At 41.1% G+C, this 27,250-nt stretch overlaps 1 protein-coding gene across 3 annotated transcripts in view; it reads right to left on the bottom strand.

Moving 5' to 3' along the window:
* clec16a (C-type lectin domain containing 16A) overlaps window positions 1-27,250 on the bottom strand; it is a 316,644-nt gene that overhangs the window by 220,927 nt on the left and 68,467 nt on the right. For 2 of the 3 annotated variants that reach the window (XM_086000643.1, XM_086000644.1), the window contains exons 3-5: window positions 26,883-26,936; window positions 19,063-19,176; window positions 17,520-17,561 (exon numbers count right to left, since the gene is read on the bottom strand). In XM_086000643.1, coding sequence (XP_085856769.1) covers window positions 17,520-17,561; window positions 19,063-19,176; window positions 26,883-26,936 — 210 coding nt within the window. The remainder of the gene's footprint in view (window positions 1-17,519; window positions 17,562-19,062; window positions 19,177-26,882; window positions 26,937-27,250) is intronic. The other variant, XM_086000646.1, reaches the window with a different exon arrangement.

The raw sequence follows: 27,250 nt of genomic DNA, 5'->3' as shown, positions 1-27,250 counted from the left end.
CAATTTACACGCAACCTTCCTGCATCACTTCAAAACCAGGAGATTCACAAAAATAGCTTGAAATCTAGCATAATGGATCTCCATCCAATTTTCGGATTGGGAACGCTTACTTAATGCCCCCAAAACAGGCGTTCACAGTCAGAAAATCTATGCTTCTATGTAAATTACGTGAAGTATTCCAATCTAGCTAAATCTGATATAGTGTTGCTCATGCTTCTGTTTAGTATTACTTCTTGATAAACCTGGTTTATAGTTTTCAGCTAAAGTGAAATAGTCTGCAAACATAGCATTTACAGTCCAGAGAGATCAAGAGTGCATAGTGATATCTCATAGTTTCCGATGTGTACCTCAGTAGTTTAAAAAAAAAATGATTTACCCGGAACCCCAGTATCATAAATACTATGGTGCACATGGCCTAGCTTTGGTTTAGAGGAAGCAGCGGTTTGTTTATGGAAGATGAATATTGTGTTGAAGAAGAGTAAAAAGTATTCAGCGAGTACCTGGATCACACGAAGTCTGGACTCTTTCCTTCTCCCCCTCGGCACATTACCAACTTACACAAAACGGTTTAAAATATTTTCAGAAAGCCCAAACTCTCAAAATATACATATTGTGCAGGGGCCTCCCAGCTGGGAGCAAGGCAGAGTAAGCCAAGTACTCACTGGCTGAAACCAATTCTGCAGCTAACTAACTGATATAGTTGCAGTTTAAACACAGCCTAAACAAAACTGCAAGAATCAATAGAGAAAAAGGTAATGCATAATCTTCTGAAAAGTAGATAAAAGCACCACACAAAAAAATTGTCAATCTTCTGCAGCAGAATGGCCATTATAGCTGGTCTAAACTTGTACACGTGGTGTACAGTAACCAATTCTACTTGGTGTACGGTAAGTAATTTTGAATCTCTCTCACTCTTGGTTTGATCTTGTGTCATTTACTGGTAAAACAGAGCAATACCAGTAAGTCTGGTGCTCTTTACAGGAAAGAGAAAGTAGGTTATAAGCCCAACAAGCCCAATGCAGGTATAATCACACCACATATCTATTGTTCAGGAAACAACTGGCGACACTTCTCACCAAACAGGAAGGAAGGTGAAACCTGCAGCAGCCAGCACTGAAGAGGACAGGGTGTCATTCTACCTTCCCAAAACAGATGTTATTGTAATGGTATGGAGGCAAGAACCAGTGTAAGTAATTCTGGTTTATTTGTGCTATATAAACATAATTACAACATAAGATTTTGCAGAGAAAGTTATGCCCAGTTTCCAATAATGAACGTACACAATATAGAAGAGACCCATTCAATATAGTCCATTAAGACTGCACAAGTGGTTTAAAGCCGATTAATCCCATTTTTACTGAAATCTCAATTAACTCAAATTTGACTTTCAGATATTTCTAAATAATGTAACACCTCAAAAAATTTCAGTTGATCAGAGAGCCAGCATGGATTTGTGAAAGGTAGGTCAGGCCTGACAATTTTTTGAGGTGACTAAAGTAGTGGACAGGGGACTGTCTATGGATGTTATTTATATGGATTTCCAGAAGGCATTTGATAAGGTCCCACATAAGAGACCGTTGGCAAAGGTAGAAGCCCATGGAATCAAGGGCAAATTATTGACCTGGTTAGGAAATTGGCTGAGCAGCAGCAGACAGGCAGTAGGGATAATGGGTAGGTACTCAAATTGGCAGGATGTGACTTGTGGTGTCCCTCAGGGATCGGTGTTGGGGCCTCAACTATTCACAGTATTAATTAACAACTTAGATGATGGCATAGAAAGTCTTTTATATCCAAATTTGCCGATGACACAAAGAAAGGCGGCATTGTAGGCAGTGTAGATAAAGCATAAAATTACAAAGGGATATCGACAGATTAAGTGAATGGACATAGAAACATAGAAGATAGGAGCAGGAGTAGGCCATTCGGCCCCTCGAGCCTGCTCCGCCATTCAATGCGATCATGGCTGATCGTGCAAATTCAGTACCGTGTCCCTGCTTTCTCCCCATATCCCTTGATCCCTTTAGCCTTAAGAAATATATCCAACTCCTTCTTGAATATATTTAATAAATTGGCCTCTACTGCCTTCTGTGGTAGAGAATTCCACAGGATCACCACTCTCTGGGTGAAGAAATTCAACCTCATCTCTGTCCTAAATGGCTTACCCCTTATCCTTAGACTGTGACCCCTGGTTCTAGACTCCCCCGCCATCGGGAACATCCTTCCTGCATCTAGTCTGTCTAGTGACCGAATCGGACAAAGTCAACATGGATTTACAAAAGGTAAATCGTGCTTGACTAATCTACTGGAATTTTTTTGAGGATGTAACTGGTAAAATAGATAAGGGAGAACCAGTGGATGTGGTGTATTTGGATTTTCAAAAGGCTTTCGATAAGGTCCCACATAAGAGATTAGCGTGTAAAATTAAGGCACATGGGATTGGGGGCAAGGTATTGACTTGGATAGAGAACTGGTTGGCAGACAGAAAGCAAAGAGTTGGAATAAACGGCTCTTTTTCCAGGTGGCAGGCAGTGACTAGTGGGGTACCGCAGGGATCGGTCCTTGGACCCCAGCTATTCACAATATATATTAAATGATCTGGGCGAGGGAACTAGAAGTAATATCTCCAAGTTTGCAGACAACACAAAGCTGGGTTAGAACTTTATAAGTTTCAATGAGATCCCCTCTCATTCTTCTAAACGCCAGCGAGTACAAGCCCAATTGACCCAATCTCTCCTCATACGTCATTCCTGCCATCCCAGGTGTCAGCCTGGTGAATCTTCGCTGCACTCCTTCCATGGCAAGAACATCCTTCCTCAGATAAGGCGACCAAAACTGCACACAATACTCAAGATGTGGTCTCACCAAGGCCCTGTATAACTGCAGCAGAATATCCTTGTTCCTGTACTCAAACCCTCTCGCTACGAAGGCCAACATACCATTTGCCTTCTTAACCGCCTGCTGCACCTGCATGCTTACCTTCAGCGACTGGTGCACATGGACGCCCAGGTCTCATTGCTCTTCCCCTTCTCACAATCTATTGCCATTCAGATAATAATCTGCCTTCTTGTTTTTGACACCAAAGTGGATAACCTCGCATTTATCCACATTATATTGCATCTGCCATGCTTCTGCCCAATCACCTAACCTGTCCAAATCATACTGGAGTTTCTCGGCATCCTCCTCACAACACACACGCCCACCCAGCTTTTGTATCAGTCTTTACGGTAGAGGACACTAAGAATATCCCAACACTGGACAAACAGGGGGCTATAGGGGGGAAGAGGAGCTAAATACGATTAAAATCATTAAAGTGGTACTTGGTAAAATAATGGGACTTAAGCCGGATAAATCCCCTGGACCTGATGGCTTACATCCTAGGGTCTTGAGGGAAGTGGTGGTAGGGATTGTGGATGCATTGGTAATAATTTTCCAAAACTCCCTGGACTCAGCAAAGGTCCCGGCAGATTGGAAAACTGCTAATGTAACACCCTTATTTAAAAAGGGTAATAGGCAGAAGGCTGGAAACTATAGACCGGTTAGCCTAACATCTGTGGTTGGTAAAATGTTAGAGTCCATTATTAAGGAGACAGTAACGGGACATTTGGATAAACATAAATTTAATAGGACAAACTCAGCATGGTTTCATGAAGGGGAAGTCATGTTTGACAAATTTGCTGGAGTTCTTTGAGGAAGTAACATACAGGGTGGATAAAGGGGAACCAGTGGACGTAGTGTATTTAGACTTCCAAAAGGCATTTGACAAGGTGCCACACAAAAGATTATTGCTCAAGATAAAAAATCACGGGATTGGGGGTAATATTCTGGCGTGGGTGGAGAATTGGCTCTCTAACAGAAAGCAGAGAGTTGGGATAAATGGTTCATTCTCAGACTGGCAATCAGTAACTAGTGGTGTTCCGCAGGGGTCAGTGCTGGGTCCTCAACTCTTTACAATCTATATTAACGATTTGGAGGAGGGGACCGAGTGTAACATATCAAAGTTTGCAGATGATACAAAGATGGGAGGGAAAGTAGTGAGTGAGGATGACATAAAAAACCTGCAAAGGGACATAGACAGGCTCATAGACAGGCTAAGTAAGTGGGCAGAGATTTGGCAGATGGAATACAATACTGGAAAGTGTGAGGTTATGCACTTTGGCAGGAAAAATCATAGAGCAAGTCATTATCTTAATGGCAAGAAACTGGAAAGTGCTGAAGTACAAAGGGATCTGGGGGTCCTGGTGCACGAAACTCAAAAAGTTAGTATGCAGGTGCAGCAAGTGATCAAGAAGGCCAATGGAATGTTGGCTTTTATTGCTAGGGGGATGGAATATAAAAACAGGGAGGTATTGCTGCAGTTATACAAGGTATTGGTGAGACCGCACCTGGAATACTGCATACAGTTTTGGTGTCCATACTTAAGGACATACTTGCTCTCGAGTCAGTACAAAGAAGGTTCACTCGGTTAATCCCGGGAATGAGGGGGTGGTCATATGAGGAGAGGTTGAGTAGATTGGGACTCTACTCATTGGAGTTCAGAAGAATGAGAGGCGATCGGATTGAAACATATAAGATTGTGAAGGGGCTTGATCGGGTGGATGCGGTGAGGATGTTCCCAATGATGGGTGAAACTAGAACTAGGGGGCATAATCTTAAAATAAGGGGCTGCTCTTTCAAAACTGAGATGAGGAGAAACTTCTTCACTCAGAGGGTGGTAGGTTTGTGGAATTTGCTGCCCCAGAAAGCTGTGGAAGCTACATCATTAAATAAATTTAAAACAGAAATAGATAGTTTCCTAGAAGTAAAGGGAATTAAGGGTTACGGGGAGCGGGCAGGAAATTGGACATGAGTCTAGGTTCGGAATGGTCATGGCCCTGTGGGTAGTGGAGCGGGCCCAGGGGCCGTGTAGCCTGGTTCTGTTCCTACTTCTTGTGTTCTAATTCTGTGTTAGAATTCAGGAGATGGTTTTATTCCTGTTCCTGGCTGGGGTGGAGATCGCCTTTACAGAAGGTAAGTACTGTAGAAAATATAGGGACAAAGTGATCTCCTGGAAGAGTTTCGATCGCCTAGATGGGTCGGAGAGGAATTTCCCAGATTTTTCTCTCCCAAATTGGCCATTGGGTTTTTTAATCTGGTTTTTCGCCTCTCCCGGGAGATCACATGGGTTCGGGTGGGATGGAGAGTGATAGAAGATTTGAGGTTAGGATCAGATCAGCCATGATCTTATTGAATGGTGGAGCAGGCTCGAGGGGCCGATTGGCCGACTCCTGCTCCTATTTCTTATGTTCTTATTAGACCCTATGTTCCCCAACATCTCTGGGAGGTTATTTGTGTCCTCCTTTGTGAAGACAGAACTAAAGTATGTATTTAATTGGTCTGCCATTTTTTTGTTCCCTATTATAAATTCCCCTGATTCTGACCGCAAGGGACCTACGCTTGACTTCACCAATCTTTTTCTCTTCACATATCTATAAAAGCTTTTACAGTCAGTTTTTATGTTCCCTGCAAGCTCACTCTCATACTCTATTTTCCCCTTCTTAATTAATCCCTTTGTCCTCCTTTGCTGAATCCTAAACTGCTCCCAATCTTCAAGTTTGCTGCTTTTTCTGGCCAATTTATATGTCCTCTCCTTGGATCTTATGCTAGCCCTAATTTCCCTTGTTAGCCACGGTTGAGTCACCTTTTTTGTTTTATTTTTCTGCCAAACTGGGATGAACAAATGATGTAGTTCATCCATGCGATCTTTGAATGTTTGCCATTGCCTATCCACCGTCAACCCTTTGAGTGACATCCCCCAATCAATCCTATCCAACTCGCGCCTCATACCATCGTAGTTTCCTTTATTTAAATTCAGGATCCTAGTCTCGGAGTCAAATACTTCACTCTCCATCTTAATGAAGAATTCTATCATATTATGATCGCTCCGACCCAAGGGGCCTCGCACAACAAGATTGCTAATTAATCATTTCTCATTACATAATACCCAGTCTAAGATGGCCTGATCTGTAGTTGGTTCCTCAACATATTGGTCCAGGAAACCATCCCGTATACACTCCAGGAATTCCTCCTCCACAGTATGGTTACTAATTTGGTTAGACCAATCTATATGTAGATTAAAGTCACCCATGATAACTGCTGTGCCCTTATTGCATGCTTCTCTAATTTCCCGTTTAATGCCATCCCCAACCTCTGCATTACTGTTGAGGTCTATATACCACTCCCACTAACGTTTTCTGCCCCTTGGTATTTCTCAGTTCTACCCATACAGATTCCACATCATCAGAGCGAATATCCTTCCTTACAATTGTGTTAATCCCCTCTTTAACCAGCAATGCTACCTCACCTCCTTTTCCTTTTTGCCTATCTTTCCTGAATATTGAATACCCCTGGATGTTGAGTTCCCAGCCTTGGCCACCCTGGAGCCATGTTTCCGTAATCCCAATCATATATTTGTTTACCTCTATTTGCGCAGCTAACTCATCCACCTTATTACGAATGCTCCTCGCATTAAGACACAAAGCCTTCAGGCTTGTTGTTTTAACACTCTTAGATCTTTTAGAATTATTATTTACTGTGGCCATGTTTGATTTAAACCCTTGATTTCTCTGTCTGCCACTTTTGTTTTTCTCCTTCCTGTCTTTTGCTTTTATCCTAGTTTCCCTTTCCTGTCTTATCGCTCAGGTTCCCAACCCCCTGCCATTTTAGTTTAAACCCTCCCCCAGAGCACTAGCATACACTCCCCCTTGGACATCGGTCCCGGCCCTGCCCAGGTGCAAACCGTCAGTTTTATACTGGTCCCACCTCCCCCAGAGGACAAAACTGTGGCAAATGGCATGCAATGTAAGCAAATGTGAGATCATCCACTTTGGATCTAAAAAGGATAGAACAGGGTACTTTCTAAATGGTGAAAAGCTAAAAACAGTGGAGGTCCAAAAAGGCTTGGTGGTCCAGGTACATAGATTATTAAAATGCCATGAACAGGTGCAGAAAATAATCAAAAAGGTTAATGGAATGCTGGCCTTTATATCTAGAGGACTAGAATACAAGGAGGGTAGAAGTTATGCTGCAGCTATACAAAACCCTGGTGAGACCACACCTGGAGTACTATGAGCAGTTCTGGGCACCACACCTTAGGAAGGATATATTGCCCTTGAAGGGAGTGCAGCTTAGGTTTACCAGAATGATACTTGGACTTCAAGAATTAAGTTTCGAGGAGATTAATCAAATTAGGGTTGTATTCCCTACAATTTAGAAGGTTAAGGGGTGATCTGATTGAAGTTTTCAAGATATTAAGGGGAAGAGAGTAGATAGAGAGAAACTATTTCTGCTGGTTGGGGATTCTAGGTCTAGGGGGGCATAGTCTAAAAATTAGAGCCAGACCTTTCAGGAGTGAAATTAGGAAACACTTCTACACACAAAGGGTGGTAGAAGTTTGGAACTCTCTTCCACAAATGGCAATTGATGCTAGATCGATTGTTAATTTTAAAATCGGAAATTGATAAGCTTTTGTTAACTAAAAGGTGTTAAGGGATATGGGCCAAAGGTGGATATATGGAGTTAGGTCGCAGATCAGCCATGATCTCCAATGGCAGAACAGGCTCAATGGGCTACACCTGTGCTTATGTTCCTATGTTTTTTTTTAAACTACTATAGGGGAAAAAAATGCATTGTAAACTAGTCTATATAAAGAATCACTATTATTGCTTTGCATAATCTTGTCCCTCAAGTTAATCAAGAATTTAGCTCCAGCACTTTGATCTCATTTTATCACTAGGTCCATTTTACAGGAAACTCTTTTGTCCGGCACCGACGGGACCGGCGTGGCGCCGGTTGATCAAAAAGTCCGGATTACAGCGAGGTATACTTACCAAGGTACGAGAGCCCCGAATACGGCCACAGGTGCAGGAGCCCCGGTTACACAGCACTTGTGCAGGAGTCCCAGTTACATGGCCACAGATGCAGGAGTCCCTGTTGCACGGCCACAGATGCAGGAACCCCAGTTACACGGCCACTAATATATAGTAAAACTTACCTAAACCTACTCCTGAATTTTGCCGGTTAAGAGAGATTTCCGTATATTTAGGTGCCAGTTAAAAGAGAGTTTCCTGGTACTTTGTAATAAAGCTAGTACTTCAAACGGGAAAAATTCTTCAAATTTACCACAAATCCCCAGTAAAGCAGTGTTATCCAATAGAAACTGCTGACTAGCCAGAGGTGTGGCTACCACAACACCACTTTAGCCACATGCAGTACTTTTGTTAGAAAATGCCTTACATGCACACTCACACAGCATAGGTAAAATGTACTTCACATGTGTATGTTTATTTATCATCTAACACCATTGAATGAATTTTTTGCGTCTGTTTTCACTATGGAGAAGGACGATGTAGACATAGAAATAGGGCGGGGGGACTGTGATATGCTCGAACATATTAACATCGAGCGGGGGGAGGTATTGGCGGTTTTAGCTGGCCTAAAAATGGATAAATCCCCAGGCCCGGATGAAATGTATCCCAGGCTGCTGTGTGAGGCAAAGGAGGAGATTGCGGGGGCTCTAACACATATATTCAGGACCTCTCTGGCCACAGGGGATGTGCCAGAGGACTGGAGAACCGCTAATGTAGTACCATTATTCAAGAAGGGTAGTAGGGAAAAACGGGGAACTACAGGCCAGTGAGCCTAACATCAGTGGTAGGAAAATTATTGGAAAAAATCCTGAGGGACAAAATTTGTCTCCACTTGGAGAGGCAAGGATTAATCAGGGATAGTCAACATGGCTTTGTCAAGGGAAGATCATGTCTGACTAATTTGATTGAATTTTTTGAGGGGGTGCCTAGGTGTGTGGATGAGGGTAACGCAGTGGATGTGGTATACATGGATTTCAGTAAGGCCTTCGATAAAGTCCCGCACAGGAGACTGGTCAAGAAGAGCCCATGGAATCCAGGGTGCCTTGGCACATTGGATACAAAACTGGCTTAGTGGCAGAAGGCAGAGGGTGATGGTCGAAGGTTGTTTTTGTGACTGGAAGCCTGTGGCCAGTGGGGTACCACAGGGATCGGTGCTGGGTCCCTTGCTGTTTGTGGTCTACATTAATGACTTGGATATGAATGTAAAGGGTATGATCAGTAAGTTCGCGGATGATACAAAAATTGGTAGAGTGGTAAATAGCGAGGAGGGTAGCCTCAGTCTGCAGGACGATATAGATGGGTTGGTCAGATGGGCGGAACAGTGGCAAATGGAATTTAACCCGGAAAAGTGCGAGGTGATGCACTTTGGGGGGACTAACAAGGCAAAGGAATACACAATGAATGGAAAGACCCTAGGCAAGACGGAGGGTCAGAGGGATCTGGGTGTGCAAGTACACAGATCCCTGAAGGCAGCGGCACAGGTGGATAAGGTGGTAAAAAAGGCATATGGGATACTTGCCTTCATTAGCCGAGGCATTGAATATAAGAGCAAGGAGGTTATGATGGAGCTGTATAAAACACTGGTTAGGCCACAGCTGGAATATTGTGTGCAGTTCTGGTCGCCACACTACAGGAAGGATGTGATCGCGTTAGAGAGGGTGCAGAGGAGGTTCACCAGGATGTTACCAGGGCTGGGGCGCTTCAGCTATGAAGAGAGACTGGGCAGATTGGGTTTGTTTTCCTTGGAGCAGAGGAGGCTGAGGGGGGATATGATTGAGGTGTACAAAATTATGAGGGGCATAGATAGGATGGATGCTGAGGAGCTTTTTCCCTTAGTAGAGGGGTCAATAACTAGGGGGCATAGATTCAAGGTAAAGGGCGGGAGGTTTAGAGGGGATTTGAGAAAGAACTTTTTCACCCAGAGGGTGGTTGGAGTCTGGAACTCACTGCCTGAAAGGGTTGTGGAGGCAGAAACCCTCACAACATTTAAGAAGCATTTGGATGTGCACTTGAAATGCCATAGCATACAAGGCTACGGGCCAAATGCTGGAATATGGGATTAGATTAGACAGGGCTTGATGGCCGGCGCGGACACGATGGGCCGAAGGGCCTCTATCCGTGCTGTATTACTCTATGACTCTATGACCATTCAGTAACCAAGGAAGTAAATCACATCAAAAAACACTCGCACACTGCTTTTTGTCTTACCATTAAATAGAAGTTGCTACCATTTTACCAACAAACACACAAAAAGATGAAAGCACACACATACACCTTGTGAATAGAAGTATTGAGATCACACGCTCAATAACAGTGCCTATTACTCATTTTTTATTTACAAATCAGAATTGCAATTATCCACATCTAGATTTCCAATTAGCTACAAGTGGCTAATGTATTGGACAAGAGTTATGTAGAGTAATACAAAGCAAAAGCAAAGTACTGCCTTTAAGAACCGGGAGAGTTAGGCAGTTCAATAGTTTGCAAAAATGTAGATTGATGGAACATGAACTTGCATTGGCTTACTCCATGACTTGAGTTCCCAAACATGTGAGCTACCTCTCCACAGGATATGCTGCAGCATTTCAAGCTTGAGGAATACTGGAGCTTAGATATACAAAGAGTATGGCTTCAAGTTTGCCTATTTTCATACTCGGGTATTTTTAAACAAATAAACCAAAGTGATATGTCACAGCCCATAATGCAGGGCACCAATGAATTGAAAGAAAATAAAAGAAAATGAGGTAAATCTTGAAGTAATGGTTTGGTGATGCCAAAACTGGGTCTTAAAAAACCTTTAGAGTGTAGGAGGAAGGAATGACAACAAGAAAATGAAGACGCTTCTACAGGAAACTTTCTGGTATCTGGCACTGACGGGACCGAGCTGGTGCCGGTTGATCAACACTGCTGGAGAAACGAGTGCTAATGTTAAAACATACGGAGCTTCTGAGCGCTGTCTGAAGCAACAAACCCTGTTGCTTAGCAACAGCTTCAAAACAGTCGGCGCAGCTTGCAAGCGTCTCTGTAGCTAAGCAACAGCTTCAGCTAGACGCTTGCAGAGCCATGACTGGAGAAAAAAAGCAACGAAAAGTAAAAAAACTTATCTGAACCGACTCCTGAATTTTGCCGGTGGATAGAGCGTCCCAGACATTCAACCTCCGTTTAAACGAAAGTTTCCTGTATTAAACTTGGTTAAAAAAGTCACTAATTTATTGAGGTGACTTGTTAGTGTTTGGACACATCAAACATAATTTCTTTCCCACCCCCATTTCAAGAGGAGTGTTAGGAAGGGGAAGGAAGGTTTTTATTGCAGAGTGCAAATTAAAAGTAGACACTTAGGAAACACTTATTTGCAGTGAAGTTCAAAACTATGAAAGTATCAAAGTCTATTCAAAAATTAAATACAGGAAACTTTGGTTTATCCGGAGGTTGTATGGCCGGAAACCTCGATCTAACGGCAGAAATCAGCAGCCGTTTTGTTAGTTTTTTTTTCTTTTCCTAGCATTTTTTTTTTTTATAAAGTCAGTCAGTCTCTGGAAAGCCTCTCTGAAGCTGTTGCTAAGCTACAGAGACGCTTCCAAGGTACGGGCGGACTGTTTACAAGCTGTTGCTAAGCAACAGTGTTTGTTGTCAGATACGGAGATGAAAACCTCCGTATCCTTCAACATTAGCGCTGGTCTGTCCGGAAGTTTTCATAGATCGGCATCACGCCGGTCCCGTCGGTGCCGGATATCGCGAAGTTTCCTGTATTACGATTTCAGCAGTATTGAATGAAAAAAATCTCAGTGCAGAATCTGAAGTATGCAAGATCCAGAGCTTCAGAGATTAAACTGCAGAAATATTTCGTTTTAAGAAGTTAATTTTTGCTTGGAACTTGTACTGCGATTCTGCATGTCACATGCCCATGCCCCTACCCTGCATTGTAGCATGCCATCAAACTGCCTGAATCTCTTGCAAGTAAAGAACCACTAGACCTTGATGCTGCAATCACATCAGAGGTTAGTAGAAAATACAAGAAGCAGGGAATTTCACACTGAAATGGTACTGCAAGTGCAATGCTTGGCTGATACACTTGCAGATAAGTTTTTTCTGTTTCCACTTGCAGCTGGTATACTGACTTCAGGTATCTTGAACAGCATCTCTGTGAAAGTTGTGTAAGCTTATCTCAATCCAAATAGAATGATACATCTCTGTGCGCTTTGGTGCAAAAACAACTCTGTACTTCAGGTTCTGCATTGAAGCAATTCTTGACTCAATGTTGAATATTTGCCTATAACACACACCTGTCATTCTATTCACCTGTAAAATTCAGAGAGATAATACTAAATATTTCTGCAGTTTAAAACACATTGAACAATCATATTTCAATTCAGATTCATACAATACAAATCGCAGCAGCCTAGCATCCAGTGTCACTTTATGAAAAAACAAGTATGTACCCAAAACAAAACAGATTAAAACTGCTCCCACAAACACTTTTGTAATACATGAAATGGAACAACCTGCAATCGTGGATAGGGATCAATTCAAAATCATTTTGGTTTTAGGAGAACCGTGTTAATAAAATAACCAAAAAGGAAGCAAACATCAAGGATGACCAGTGTTTTTTTTAAAATTAATAATCAGGAAGTGACAAAATGTGCCCACAAATGGTCTAGACTAAAACAGGAAATGAAAACAAAAGATGACTATTAAGGAAGTAAGTCTTCACAAGTGTGAATCAGTGGGCCATAATTTGCGGCCTCTACGGGTGTGTACAAGGAAAAGGCCACACAAGTTCTGAGTTTAGGCATGCGCAGTGCATGCGCAAAAACCCAGAACTTGCGATCTGTCAAGAATTTTCTTGACAGATCCTCTGCATTCCTGGGAAAAGGGCATCCGTGGGCGGAGAGTTGGGCTATTTGACCAACTTCTGGCCAGTGAATGCCCATGAAATTCTTTATGCTTTTACCAGCATAAGAGTATTAAAAAACAGAAAAATAAAATGTTATCAATAATTTATACATTTAAAAACTTTTAAATAAAGTAATTTTATTTTTAGCCCCTTTAAAACATTTTAATTTATTTTTCAAAAAATTTAATTTGTTTTAAATATTTAATTAAATGCCATTCTAATTAATTTTAAATAGGTGATTTAAAAAAAATGTATTTCATGCCTAGGTGTATTTTTTGCAGTATTCCCATTCATACTTATCGGGATTCCGCATATACGGAATCCCGATAAGTATGAATGGGAATTCTCTTGTGTGTTATTTGTTGGTCCAGTCCACGTGATCCCTGGGGCGCTCGCAAACTGCCTGCGCCCCTGGGATACGTGGGCCTCTGCCCGCATGTACCAGGCGAGACCCAGGACCATGGGTCTACGTAGCACCCGGACCAACAGGTAGGCGTGGATTTTATTTGTGGATCAGAGGCATTTCCCCGTGGGAAGTCTCCGACCGTAAATTCAGGGCCATTATTTAAGATAAACACAAGTTGCCAGTAAATTGGATGCCAATTTTTAAAATTTTTACACTGGCTTTTTCCAGTTGTTAGAAAAAGGAAACTAAAAATGCCTAAACATAAATTTTAAAACAATGAAAAGGCAAAATAGTTCAATCAGAATAAGAGCGCTCCAAGGAACAACTGCAGTACATTTTTAGTAGTTTTGCAAATACAAGTAGAAAATAAATTTTAAAAATCCTCATTAGCAACACAACTTTTAGGGGAGGAGGGAGACACAAATTTAAAAATTTTGAAATATGATTAAAGAAAATACAACCACTGTAACAAATGCCGATTAGCACAACAGAAGCTCTGAATCTGAGGTTTTTACCATCAGGCAAGACTGAACAGGCTGGGGCTCTTTTCTCCAGAAAAGAGAAGGATGACCCAATAGAGGTCTTTAAAATTATGAAGTGGTTTGACAGGGTAGACGTAGAGATGTTTCCACTTGTTGGGGGGGGGGGGGGGGGGGAAAAAGAGAGAGGAGTCCAAAACTAGGGGCCATGAATAGAAGATAGTCACTAATAAATCCAATAAAGAATTCAGGAGAATCTTCTTTACCCAGAGAGTGGTTAGAATGTGGAACTTGCTACCACAGGGAGTAGTTGAGGCAAATAGCATAGATGATTTAAGGGGAAGCTAGATAAGTACAGAAGGAAGGAATAAAAGGATATGCAGATAGGGTTAGATGGAGTCGGGTGGGAGGAGGCTCATGTGGAGCATAAACACGGTCATAGACCAGTTGGGCTGAATGGCCGGTTTCTGTGCTTCTATAAATCACTGATACAATCTAGTGATGTTAAGTAACAAGACATGATCATATTCATAATTCTCCAGTTTTGCAGCTGCCTGGGGCACTGCTACTATCAGCAGAAGACTGTCAAAAAGTAGTCTCTCCTCCCCCTCCCCGCCAATTCGGAGTTCTGGGATGTGCTTGACTTGTGTATTCCATTGTTTATTTAATTTAAAGGCCAAACAAAAGTTATGACTGCAGTTTGTGGAAGCCTCCAACCTTAAAATTATAATTTCTTCCCTTTTTCACATCCTCCCTCCCCCCTACCAGCCATGAAGCAACTGAAGGAGCCAGAGGGCCTCTACCCCTGTAATTGGTACTTTGAACCTAACTAAAAGTACAGGTGAGTGGTTGGGGCAAGGGGTGAGAAAACAGCTCTTTTCCTTCTGACTAAGCAAAATCAGGAACCGGCCATTTCTAATAATGACTTGCATTAACGAGGGCCATTTTTTTCCTGTGGTACTGTTGTTGAAATGTTAGTAACCCCCAAATGCAAAGACTGGATATGCAAACTGGACAGAGCTTCTATATCTCCATGTACTATGTGTCAACTGAAGCTAAAGTGAAATAGCCAGTTCCCTCCCAAGTCCCATCATCACTAGTTTAGTGATTATTTTTTAAACCAATTAATGCTCCTATCATTCTTCATCTTCCAACAAAGTTGCCAAGTATGCAACTTGATAGCTGGAACTCAAGAGGAAAAGGGACAAAGAATAGTAGAGGAAAATTATCAGAAATATTTGCTGAAGCAAATTGCCTTGACAGCAATTATGGTTTAGTTTTCAAATCATGGATTGCAAGTCAAATAAAAAGTGTTGAACAAAGACGATGGATTCAACTTGTCAAACCATTATTTCAATGCCAGTACATAAAGAGTCAACATAATGGCAGTTAGATTATCGAAGGACCAGCACAACTACACAAGATATTTCATACATAATTCTTTATAACAATAAGTTTTGTTAATAGCCCATACAGATTTGATGACTACTAAATTGGTTCACTATTCTGCATTGTCTGGTCAAGAGGGTTCAGGAACAGCATCATGGGGATGGGTAGCCATGGTATGACACTCAAATGAGATTCATGAAGGCTACACAGTTCACCTACTGTTAGAGCACAAACTTCTAAGCCACTGTACTCTTCTGCTACCGCACCAAGCAAACAATCTCAAATGTTACACCACACACCACTGAAGGGCCTCCTCAGAATAAATGGCACTTGATGAACGTGCTTCTCACTGCATCTCTGTAGTCTTTACACAGGGGTATGAATAAGCATCCATCACCACAAAGACACATTGCACTAGTACAGAGCCACACTTTTCTTTACTACTATTGCATTATACATGAAATTGTGGTGTAAAGAACATTCTATGGTTACACACTTCTAGAGTAAAAAAGGGTGAAATTTGTAGTCTACTTAAAACTCACTCAAGGCTTTTATTTTTTTTTTGAAAAAAGGCGAGTTAGCTACATTTTATAATGTATTCACCGGTTTCATGAAGGAAAATTTTGGGTGTTGCCTCAAAATATTCTGAGGTACTGACATTAGCTATAATTTTATTTGTTTAACACAAAGAACAGCACTGTACTCTGGGCTTTTACTGCACCCTATAGTTTATGATTTATAGTGCACCAATACAGTACAAATAAGCATAATCACTGTATGGAATGTATACTTTCAGCTTTCACAGATTTTCTATACAGCATCCGGAGCTGGTTTCACACTCAAGCTACATGAATCAATGTTTCAATTATCCATTTGGATTGAAATATCCCCATGAACATAATTCTTATCCCAATTAAGAACACTTTCAAGCTAGCATTGAAAGAGCTGCTTTCGGCCAGTGGGTGCGGTAGTGAGTCATGAAGATCAGCAATTTCATCTTTGGCTTTCCTTTTTTCCCCACAATTCACATCTCCTTTCCCCTTCCACCCCCAGCTCCTTCTGTGTACGCCCATGGCAAAAACGTTCCCCAAGTCACTTACAACTGTACTTTCAAACTCCCTACTGTCTGCTCTTTGGCCACGATACTTCTGCACCTGTTGACCTGCTCAATCACCCCCTCACCTTCGCTTTTGTTGCCTTTTTCCCCCAGTAAAAATCTTGCTCGCTCCCACCCTGGCCGTTCCCCTTTACGGCCCCCATCTTCACTTACTTAAGTCCAAGGGGTGCAGACTTGAACATATATATGGAGCACAACTGGTTTAGCCATTCATCGAGCACAATCTGGCTCTGCTCTCTGGCAAAACTATGCAGTACTCCAGAATCATCCTGGAATGCAAAGATAACCCCCAGCTTCTTTTCTCCTTAAACCCCTCTTGTCTGCCCCCCACCACCCTCACCTGTAACAAGTGTGAAGAGCTCAAAAAATCCACCATTGACCCCTCTTTGCAAACTACCACCCCATCTCCAAACTCTCTTTTCTCTCCAAAGTCCTTGAATGTGTTGTCACCTCCCAAATCCGTGCCCATCGTTTCCTCAACGCATTGAAAATCTCTGACCAGGTTTCCGCCACTTGCACAACACTGAAACGACCCTAATCAAAGTCAGAAATGACATCCTCCAAGACTGTGACCATGTTACACTGTTGCTTCTCATCCTTCTTGACCTCTCTATGGATGTGGTTTCCACCACTACCTTGCTCGAGCCAGTATTCATGAATCAACCTTGACGATAAGTGTTAACAGGCTTTTCAACAGTAGGGGGAATCATAAATGAGCCCAATCTTGTCCTCACCCAAAGCCCACTTCCAGCAGGGATTGTTGGATAGCAAATCAGGAACACAATCCTAGCCAATGGTAACGCCTCTATCATCATCTCAGCAGAGATTAGCTAACACAGCACAGACCAGGGATCGATTCTGGGTCTGTGTGGTTCAGCTACTCACTGGATAACCTGCTTATGGACATCTTTCAAATAATAGTCAAAACATCTGAATCACATTTACATGACTTTATATACAAAAATGTTAACTTCCTTCCAACAAAATTTTCACCATCTAGTTTTTTGTTGTTTTTTTAAATATAAGAGACAGGTAGTCAGTGCTCCCTTTTTTCAATTACATCATTTGCATCCTGTCTATGAAATATTATAAGCATTGCTTTATTAACTGGGCAAGCAAAATATTTAGCCCTCATTACTTTCTGTTTTAAAGTGCAACTTGTTGGAAAAGTAGCACTCCAAGTTGACATTCCCATATATTGACTACGTAACCCAATAACTACAGGAATACAATTAGAATCAAAAATCAGTTTGGTTTTAAAAGTCACTTGCCATTTCATTAGCCAAAGCTGCTAGACGAACTTTAACCACAATAAAGGAATAATACAAACCTTTGGCGCAGACAGGGAGCTAGTCACTGGAGTAGGAAAAAGCTACAACAGGCCACAAAGGATCAGAAGCAGCAAGGAAGCAGAAGAAGAATATTAAAAGATTAGAGATGATGGGAGAAATACATGCATTACTTACAAACAGACAAATTGCATTTTCAGGCCACCAAAACTGAAAAGGTACTTGTCAGGGGATAGTTGGCAAGTGGATGTTTCCTGCCCGAATCCAAATCGAGTGTCACAATAAAGTGGATTCAGGCTTCTATTGTTGCTTTCAAATAAATAATCGTTAAGCTAACGTCTCAGAGGTTAGCTTCTGAAGAATGAAAACAGTGAAGCATGATTTTCATTTTCTCTTGAAGATGCTGATTAACCTGTTTTGCATTTTGAATATTTTGTTTAAATGGCACTATTTCATTGTATTTGAAAAGACCTACTGAAATAAATTCCTCCCTCAGTAAACAATATGGCTTCTCTCAATTGTAGATCACTTATAAAACTTAAGGATAAAAAGGAGTAAGCTAATGCATTTCATTTTGGGTTTTTTGGAACTCATTATTTGTCCATCATTATTGTCACCCAAGTTATGTTAAGCATGTCGCTGACTCTTTTTGTGCCATGCAGTCAATGCCAATCCAGGGAACACCACAATCTATTTTCTACAATTACAGTAACTACAATAAATTACAACGGCAGGACATTTCACAACTTCACAAGACTGCACCAATAAAAAGATTCCTCGACTTTACACAAATTAACAGGACAAACATATTCCAGATTCTGCATAGTGGAGAATTAATGGCAAAAACTGCCAGAAAAGCAAAACTACAATCCATCTGTTATACTTTATTTTCAAGGATAGCTGACCAAGGTTTGTGTAAAATCTTGCACTGTGGTTCAATATTTATATAGATAATTACAATATTGTTACAGATGCAGTATTCTTATCTACTGCTAAAGGTAATTATGTACGTATTTAAAAAGTATTATTTCCTAAGAATAGCTGGGGGGGGGGCACATTTAAATGATCAGAGTAGATAAAATGTATATAATTAATAACACAAAAGACATGCATTTGGAATATGAAAGCATCTGTGGGTTTTTATTAAAAAAAAACAATTCAAGGGAAGTCTCCCCTATTGTCTGCAGCTTTATTTTCTAATATTTTGGAATGCGTATCTGGAGCAGTTCAAGTGCTGCCACGGTTATTGATGAACTTCAGACTTTGTAGCTTTTTCCAAGTACTGCTGAATATATGTTCCAGAGATTTCAAAATCTATAAACTGTTTTCCTTCATGTAATTATCTTCAGTTCTCATTTACACAGCTTACCAGCTTGTTGAACAATCTAATTACCATTACATTCAGCTAATGTATATGAAAGTTGAAACAAAAATAATGGGAGCCAAGGATTTAGAAAAGGTAGAAGACTGGAAAAGCTTAGATATTACAAGGAACAAAGAATCTCTGAACTCAAGTTAGACGTTTAGTCCAGCTATCCTACAATTGATATCCATTTCAACTGAACTGAAAGGAGACGTACTTACTGAACGCTTCAAAGCATCTTGCTCTGAATGAAGACTAAACATTGAAAGGTCCCCATTCAAGATTACATCAGCCAAAGAATTCACCAACGGCCTATAGTGTATAATTAAAAACACCTAAGGTAAAAAAAAGTTAAAATTAACACTATTTAAAAATTTTAAATTGTATAATTGAAGGCCTTAATAGATTTATTAACAAGAGGACAAGGTTTAAGAAGCATTCTTGAGGGCTGAAAGTACAGTACAGATAATGTCTATAATATTATTACAGCTCAGCATGAATTTAGCAAACGTCAGACTTGGGTGTGCCATTTGGCTCTTCTTTGAGAAGCCCATATGTTTGAAATCACAAGAGAGTTATGTTCCCAAAAAAAGTATAGAATATCCTGTGGGTAATTAAATATCCCTATCTTATGTACAGTGCTGTGAATATATACGGTTTTAACTTTTTAAAGTACAATAAAAATCAACAATAGACATTCACAGCATAACCAGGAAGGTAAAGCTTTGCATAATAGGCTTATTTTTTAAAGTTCTTAACTGTATATGAAATGTGGATATTTAACAAACCAAAGGTTTTGCTTCTGTTGTAGGAGCATTACTGATTGGTAATTTCAAAAACCCTGGGTACTGGGCTAGTTGAAATTCACCAAATTGCAATTCTAGTTACACTCATTACCCAGGATGTAAAAGAGATCACATATTGTTACCACATCTCAATCGGAAAATCAGGAGCAAATGGCCAAAATCATTATGCACAGACCCACTAAGATTCAAAGCATTCATGTCATTTTTTGTGTTTTACTTCAGAGTTTAATACATTATTATGCTTTCCACAAATTAAGAGTTTTGCTCTGATTAATGCTTAATATGTTCCTCAAATTTTAATAATTACAGGGATTAAAACCTTGTATTTGGATTAACAGAGTTTAAACTTTAAACTCTATATCCTATCATTAAGCAATAATGTTCTAATCCTTTGGATTGCAAGGTGTTAAAATTCAAATATAAACGTTTCAGACATGTTTTGCCCCCCAATTGCTGTAACTTCAAACAGGTTAAAAGACCAAATACAAAACCAAAATACTGCAGGTGCTGGAAATCTGAAATAAAAACAGAAAATGCTGGAAATACGCAGCAGGTCAGGCAGCATCTGTGGAGAGAGAAACTCAGTTAACGTTTCAGGTCGATGACCCTTCGTCAGAACTGGAAAAAGTTGGAGATGGAACAGGTTTTTAAGCAAGTGTAGGGACAGGGAAAGGGGGGAGGGGAGGAAAGAACAAAAGGGACGGTCTGTGATGGGATGGAAGGCAGGAGAGATTAAGAGACAAAAGGGATGATGGTGCAAGGCAAAAGGAGATGGTAATGCGACAAGTTAAGAAACAAAAGATGACTAGATGAAGTGTAAATGGCACTGGCAGAATGATCAACAGCTGCCTTGCGAGAGAGGGAAAAAAATGAAAAAAAGATAGTGGCAGAGGTTATGATCTGAAATTGTTGAACTTGATGTTGAGTCCAGAAGGCTGTAAAGTGCCTAATCGAAAGATGAGGTGCTGTTCCTCCAGCTTCACTGGAACAGTGCAAGAGGCCGAGGACGGACGGGTCAGAGTGGGAGTGGAGCGGAGAATTAAAGTGACAGGCGACTGGAAGCTCGGGGTCACCCTTACGGACTGAACGGAGGTGTTCCGTAAAGGTCACCCAATCTGCATTTGGTCTCCCCAATGTAGAGGAGACAGCATCGTGAGCAGTGAATACAGTATACTAAATTGCATTAAGTCCAAGTAAATTGCTGTTTCACCTGGAAGGAGTGTTTTGGGCCCTGGACAGTGGGCCTAGACTAAAAGACCAACAGTTTTCGGCTTAGAGAACATGTAAAAAATTTAGGGCAGCCACTCTACGTTGGGGCAGGATTAAAATTCACACAGGATATATATATTTATAGTTTCCATTGTGTGGTATACATAAGCTTTCATTAACTGCATATTGTCAACAAGCTACAATAGCTTGCATTTATAAAGCACTTTTGACGTTGAAAAACATCCCAAGGCACTTCACAGAAGACAAAAATGAACACAGAGCCAAAGAAGATATTAGCAGGTGACCAAAAGCTTGGTTAAATTAGTGGGTTTTAAAGAGGGAGGTGGAAATGAAAGAAAGACTTGCATTTGCATAACGCCTTTCACGACCTCAGGACATCCCAAGAGCTTTACAGCCAATAAAGTACTTTTGAAGTGTAGTCACTGTTGTAATGTAGGCGAGCCGAAAGGAATTCCAAAGCAAGGGGCCGAGATAGCTGAAGGCACGGCCGCCAATGCTGAGGTGGGGAGGGAGAGCTGCAAAAGAGGCCCAAGTCGGAGGAATGGAGATGTGGGGGGTGTTGTTGAAGACTGGAGGGGGTTACACAGATAGGGAGGGGCAAGTCCATACAGGGATTTAAACATGAGATGGCAAACTTTCAATCAGAGACATTGAGTGTCTGGGAGCCAAAATAGGTCATCAAGAACAGGGGTGATAGGTTATCAGGACTTGGTGTGGGACAGGGTATGGGCAGCAGAGGTTTAGATGAGCTAAAGTTTAGAGCATAGAGGATGGGACAGGGCAGGAAAGTGGTGTTGAGGTTGTAGATCAGCTTTGGGACAGAGAATTCCAAAGATTTACAACCCTCTGAGTGAAGAAGTTCCTTTTCGTCTCAGTCTTAAAAGGCCAACCCTTATCCCGAGATTATGCCCCCTAGTTCTGGGCTCTCCAGCCATGGGAAACAATCTCTCAGCATCCATCCTGTCAATCCCCCTCAGAATCTTATATGTTTCAATGAGATTTCCTCTCATTCTTCTAAATTCCAAAGAGTATAGGCCTAAGCTACTTAATCGCTCCTCATAGGACAACCCAGGGACTAGTCAAGTGAACCTTTGTTGAACCGCCTCTAAAGGCAAGTATATCCTTCCTTAGATAAGGAGACCAAAACTGTACACAGTACTCCAGGCATGGTCTCACCAAAGCCCTGTACAATTGCAACAAGACTTCCTTACTTTTGTACTCTAACCCCTTAGTAAAGGCCAACATGCCATCTGCCTTCCGAATTGCTTGCTGTACCTGCATGCTAACTTTGTGTTTCCTGTACGAGGACACCTAAATCTCTGAACACCAACATTTAATAGTTTCTCACCATTTAAAAAGTATTCTGTTTTCCTATTCTTCCTACCAAAATGAATAACCTCGCATTTCCCCACATTATACTCCCTCTGATACCTTATTGCCCACTCACTTAACCTGTCTATATCCCTTTGCAGGCTCTTTGCATCCTCCTCATAGCTTCTTTTCCCACCTAGCTTTGTATCATCAGCAAACTTGGATACATTACACTCTTTCCTTTCATCCAAGTCAACAATATAGATTGTAAATAACCGAGGCCCAAGCACTGATCCTTGCTGCATCCCACTAGTTACAGCCTGCCAATCTGAAAATGACCCATTTATCCCAACTCTCTGCTTTCTGTCCATTAACCAATCCTCTATCCATGCTAATACATTACCTCCAATCACATGAGCCCTTATCTTGTGCAACAACCTTTTATGCGGCACCTTATCGAATGCCTTTTGGAAATCCAAATATACTACATCCACTGGTTCCTCTTTATCGAAGTGGCTAGTTACATCCTCAAAAAACTATAATAAATTTGTCAATCACGACTTCTCTTTCATAATACCATGTTGACTCTGCCTAATCATATGATGATTTTTTAAGTGCCCTGTTACCACTTCTTTAATAATGGATTCCAGCATTTTCCCCAATGACCGATATCAGGCTAACTGGCCTTCAGTTCCCCGTTTTCTCTCTCCCTCCTTTCTTGAATAGCAGGGTTACATTAGCTACCTTCCAATCCATTTCCAGAATTTAGGGAATTTTGGAAGATCACAACCGATACATCCGCTATCTTCTGCAGCCACCTCTTTTAGAACCCTTGCCAGTGTCATTTAAATGAGGTCCAAAGTAAATTTGCCACAGGCCTCAGGCCGGCATGTGGAGGCATCACTTTACTGACTTTGCGCCCTTTTGGGTTAAACCAGGAGCTACCACCTCTTACAATTGTTGGCTCCATCCTTAGCCCTTCTTCACATATTAACATTCTTGGCTTCACTAAAGTCTCTAATTTCAAATGCAACACCCACAGATTATCCCTTGCTAAAGCAGCTTACAAGAAGCTGGGATTCCTCTTTTGTGCCAAAAACTTATTTTCACCTCATTAACTTTTACCCCTCTACAAAGATCAAGTCTGTCTCATACTGCTCTCATATCTGGGAAGGCCCCTTAAGAACCTCACAGATTTCCAGAGCGGATGCAAGAAAACATTTGCCATCTGATAGTTGGTCTCACTCTCTCACCTCTATTTTACTGATACTACTGTGGTCAGTGCTGCTCTGAACTTTCTACTCTCAATCCTTCTCTCCTACATACTGTGTTGTAATGAATACTCACTTCAAAGTCTCCCCTCCAACTCATTCTTTCCCAAGAATGTAAACATTATGGAACTTCTTACCTTCCTCACTCTTTCCTTCCTCCTGCAATTTCTCGATTTTTAAAACCCAAGGTTAGCGTCACCTAATCACCACTTCCTGTTTTACCCAACACGCAATATTCTGCCTGAAGGAAGCCTTGCCCACCGAGAGGTCATAGTGTGAATATCAGTCCGTGCTGGCCTGAGGCCCAAGCAAAATTCACTTTGGACGTCATTTAAATGCCACTGGCAAGCTGCGGGTGCAAAGGGCCATTCTGGGAAGGGCGTAAAATAGGCCGACTGCTATGGTCCGCATGCTGCACTTGACTTTCCAACCACTCATTTTAAATGTTGTAAAGTCATACGCAGCGCACATTCACATTTCTAATATGTGCAGCAGACAGACAAGACTCCCCACCAGTAGTGTATTCAAAGTTACACCTCTAGCATACTCTTTCCAACTTTGGTGGTGTCCTGAACTCTAGCCATTGCCCCTTCATCTTGCCTTCTCAATAAAATAAAGCATGCTGCCCAAATATATTTTAGGATAAAAAAAATTCAGAACTGTAATTAAAGTTATATTAATGTCCATTCCATCACTGGCAATCAATAGAAATTTAGTATCAGATTATAGCAAAAACAGACTGAAATGGACAGGCAAGTACAAATAGCTCTTCCCCATCCGTAGTAGTATTTGTTAAAAAAAAACGGCACTCAATTATGTTGCCTGACCTCTATTGAGTGCATGTTAAAATCCCTCTGTGGCTAAGATGCTAAGCTTATCTTTAGACAACAAAACAGCCAGCTTCACCAGAGGACAGGGATTAAGAAGTGGAGGAGGCTAAAAATAGGAACCGAGAGATTATTTTTTTTCCGGAATAAAGCATTATACTATCACAGGTTCCTGGATGTTCTGTATTTTTGAGAGAATTGCTTATATTTACAGTAATATAAAACCTCAGACTCTAATACTTCTGTTTTAAAATTCTGCACTTACTCAAAAAAAATCAAGTTAACAGTTTCAGCAGAAAGCTTCCCCAATTGCTGTGTGTGTTTATGCAATCTGTTATGTGCAAATAAACTAGGAAATGTTCCAGATTCAATCCCCATCTTATGTTGAAGTGCTGAGAGATGTTTTACTACATTAACGGCGCTATATAAATGCAAGTAGTTGTTGTTGAGTCAGTCGATCTCAGTTGGAGAGGAGGATGGGGCATTGTAGGGGTGGGATGGGGTGGGAAACCAGCCAGGACCCCTGTTCCTGTTCAAGTGATCTCTCAGGAAATGCAGCTGTAGTTAACTGAGCGAGGCTCACGTATGACAGTACCTGCTGTCTAATAGCCAGGCTCGCTTATGTATTGGATGAATGGCCTTTTGGGTAAGGAACCAACAAACTACTACCATCCAATACTTTCAGAAATTCTGGATGTACTCTGGATAGTTTTCATATATTGACTATTTAGTTAACCCAGAGACAAAGAAGCTGTTCTGGAAATGCAAAGGTTATTTTTAAAAATCACAAAAACTTATTACAGAAAATTCCCTATTTGAGGCAGGATGGAACATAGCCCTCATGACATCTTCCTGGCTGTTTTATCAGAATCCTGCATTGAGCAGCCATCATGACCAAGCCGGAGCGAACTGACAGGTGCACTGTACATATGCAATCCAGATTACAACCAAATTTCCCCGATTATGCAAATTGTTTTCAGGCCCCATTGAAACTTTTAAAATCATTCTCAAAAGACTGCAGATAAACAGGATTCCTCTAAACAGTAATTAATAATCATACTGGTTAATGGTCATAGAATCATACAAATGCATGGCACAGAAGGAGGCCATTTGGACCATCGTAAATGGTTTTACTTTAAATATCATGATACATGGATCATGTATTAACTGCTTCTCTGTGCTGAATAACTGAGATCCACAGCTTGCTACACAGGGAATTGAAAGTGTGAATTCTCCATATAGCATGCTCCTGATCTCAGGGGATCAGCATGGAACATCAGTTAAGTGGATTTAAGGTACTTCTCAAAAAGAGATGGGGAAAAACTAGAGAGTGAACCAAACCATGACAGCCTTGTGCACATGACAGCAACGGAGTTAAGGAGAAGTACAAAAGGAGGTTACTTGCCCAACCTCTGGGCTGGAACAAAGATTGTGCTGTAGAAACCTAATCTTTAGAAAAGAGGGAAAGAACAGAAAAAGGGGACAAAGAAAACCTTGGGACCAGCTGTGTTTCGGTTTTCGGATTTCAGAAAGTATTATTTCAGACTGGGAAACTCTGAACATTAAATTAATTTGGTAATTAGTATTTGTATTTAATATAAATTTTAGAAGTTCAGGCTACCTCTTGCGACTGTTCCGTGTCTCATTCCCCTTCCTGCTTCTCTGTGCTGCCGCTCACAGTCTGTTTACAGCACCCCTGCTCCGTGTCTCATTCCCCTTCCTGCTTCTCTGAATTCCTTGACTTAGCGGGGGTCTGGGGCTCAACTGCCGCCGCCAGTTGTGGGAAAGCCGGATATCGGCTGACTCCTACGCTAAGCTGGCCCGCAAATCAGGTCGGGGGGGGGGGGGGGGGGGGAAAAAAGAATATCGGACGGGCCGCTGTATTGTTGGGTTCACTCTCCCGGTACCTCCTTCACACTGCCCGGCTCGGCCTGCAATCTCCTACCCAGGAGGGAACTCCCTCAGTCACACTTAACATTGAGAGCGAAGGCCAGCATGTTGACAATCTGCAGGAATTCTTGTTCTGGGCCCCGGAGGACCACTCGTGTCATGTTTTGCGCCACTCGGGTCATGTCGTGCGCACGACTTACGCTGAACCAAAAAACTTTCGGTTTTCAGAGGTTTTCGGAAGTTCGGATAAAGGATAGTCTACCTGTATGACGCTGATTAAATTCAAATGAGGAAACATCTGCACATTATTCTCAATTTGTCAAATCCTGTACTCAACTATAGGTACAGCATGTGTCTTGGGTAGGGGAGGGACAGGGAGGAGAGATAAAAAGGACATCTCCAATTATTAAATACAGCTTCACATCAGATAAGATTCCTTCCATTATCAAACAATCTCATTTTGACAAATTTAAAGTTAATAGGCCACAAGAATTTCTTTTCAACTTTCATCTCTGATGATTATGTGTTAATCTAATTCTTGCATTTGTATTAGTAATGAAGTATTCAATACTTAAATTCATCTTAATGAAGTATTGACACTTTTTAAAAAAATCAACAGGCCACTAAAATTTCAGAGTGATTGATTTAAGAACATATTATAAACCAGATCTTTAAGTTAAAAATTAAAAGGCTGACTTTCGCATACCTGTGAAAGGAGATATAACGACACCTGGCGGCTGATCTTTGGACGATCACCACACTGGAAAGAAACAAAATCAGAACATTTCAAATTAACACTTTTGTTCCACAGATAATCAATTTATGAAAGGGTTGATTTAAAAAAAAGCACATTTACTACAAATAGGGATATAAATTCTATATCCTAAAATATATAATTTTCATTTTTATATCAGATATGTCCTTTATCTGAAAATGCCGAACCTTACACTTCAATTCTACAGTCTTCTACAGAAATGACCTTACTGGCAAATACTCCAATCATTTCCCATTTACTACAGACTAAAATAAATCTGACGATAAATAGCTGCAGTAAATGTACGACATTATTTCAGT

This window comes from Somniosus microcephalus, chromosome 11 (genome assembly GCF_052327205.1).
Source record: "Somniosus microcephalus isolate GS21.2 chromosome 11, FLI_Smic_1.0, whole genome shotgun sequence".
Classification (NCBI taxonomy): domain Eukaryota; kingdom Metazoa; phylum Chordata; class Chondrichthyes; order Squaliformes; family Somniosidae; genus Somniosus; species Somniosus microcephalus.
Note: the sequence above shows the minus strand (reverse complement) of the source record. Positions and strands in the feature narration are given on the sequence as shown.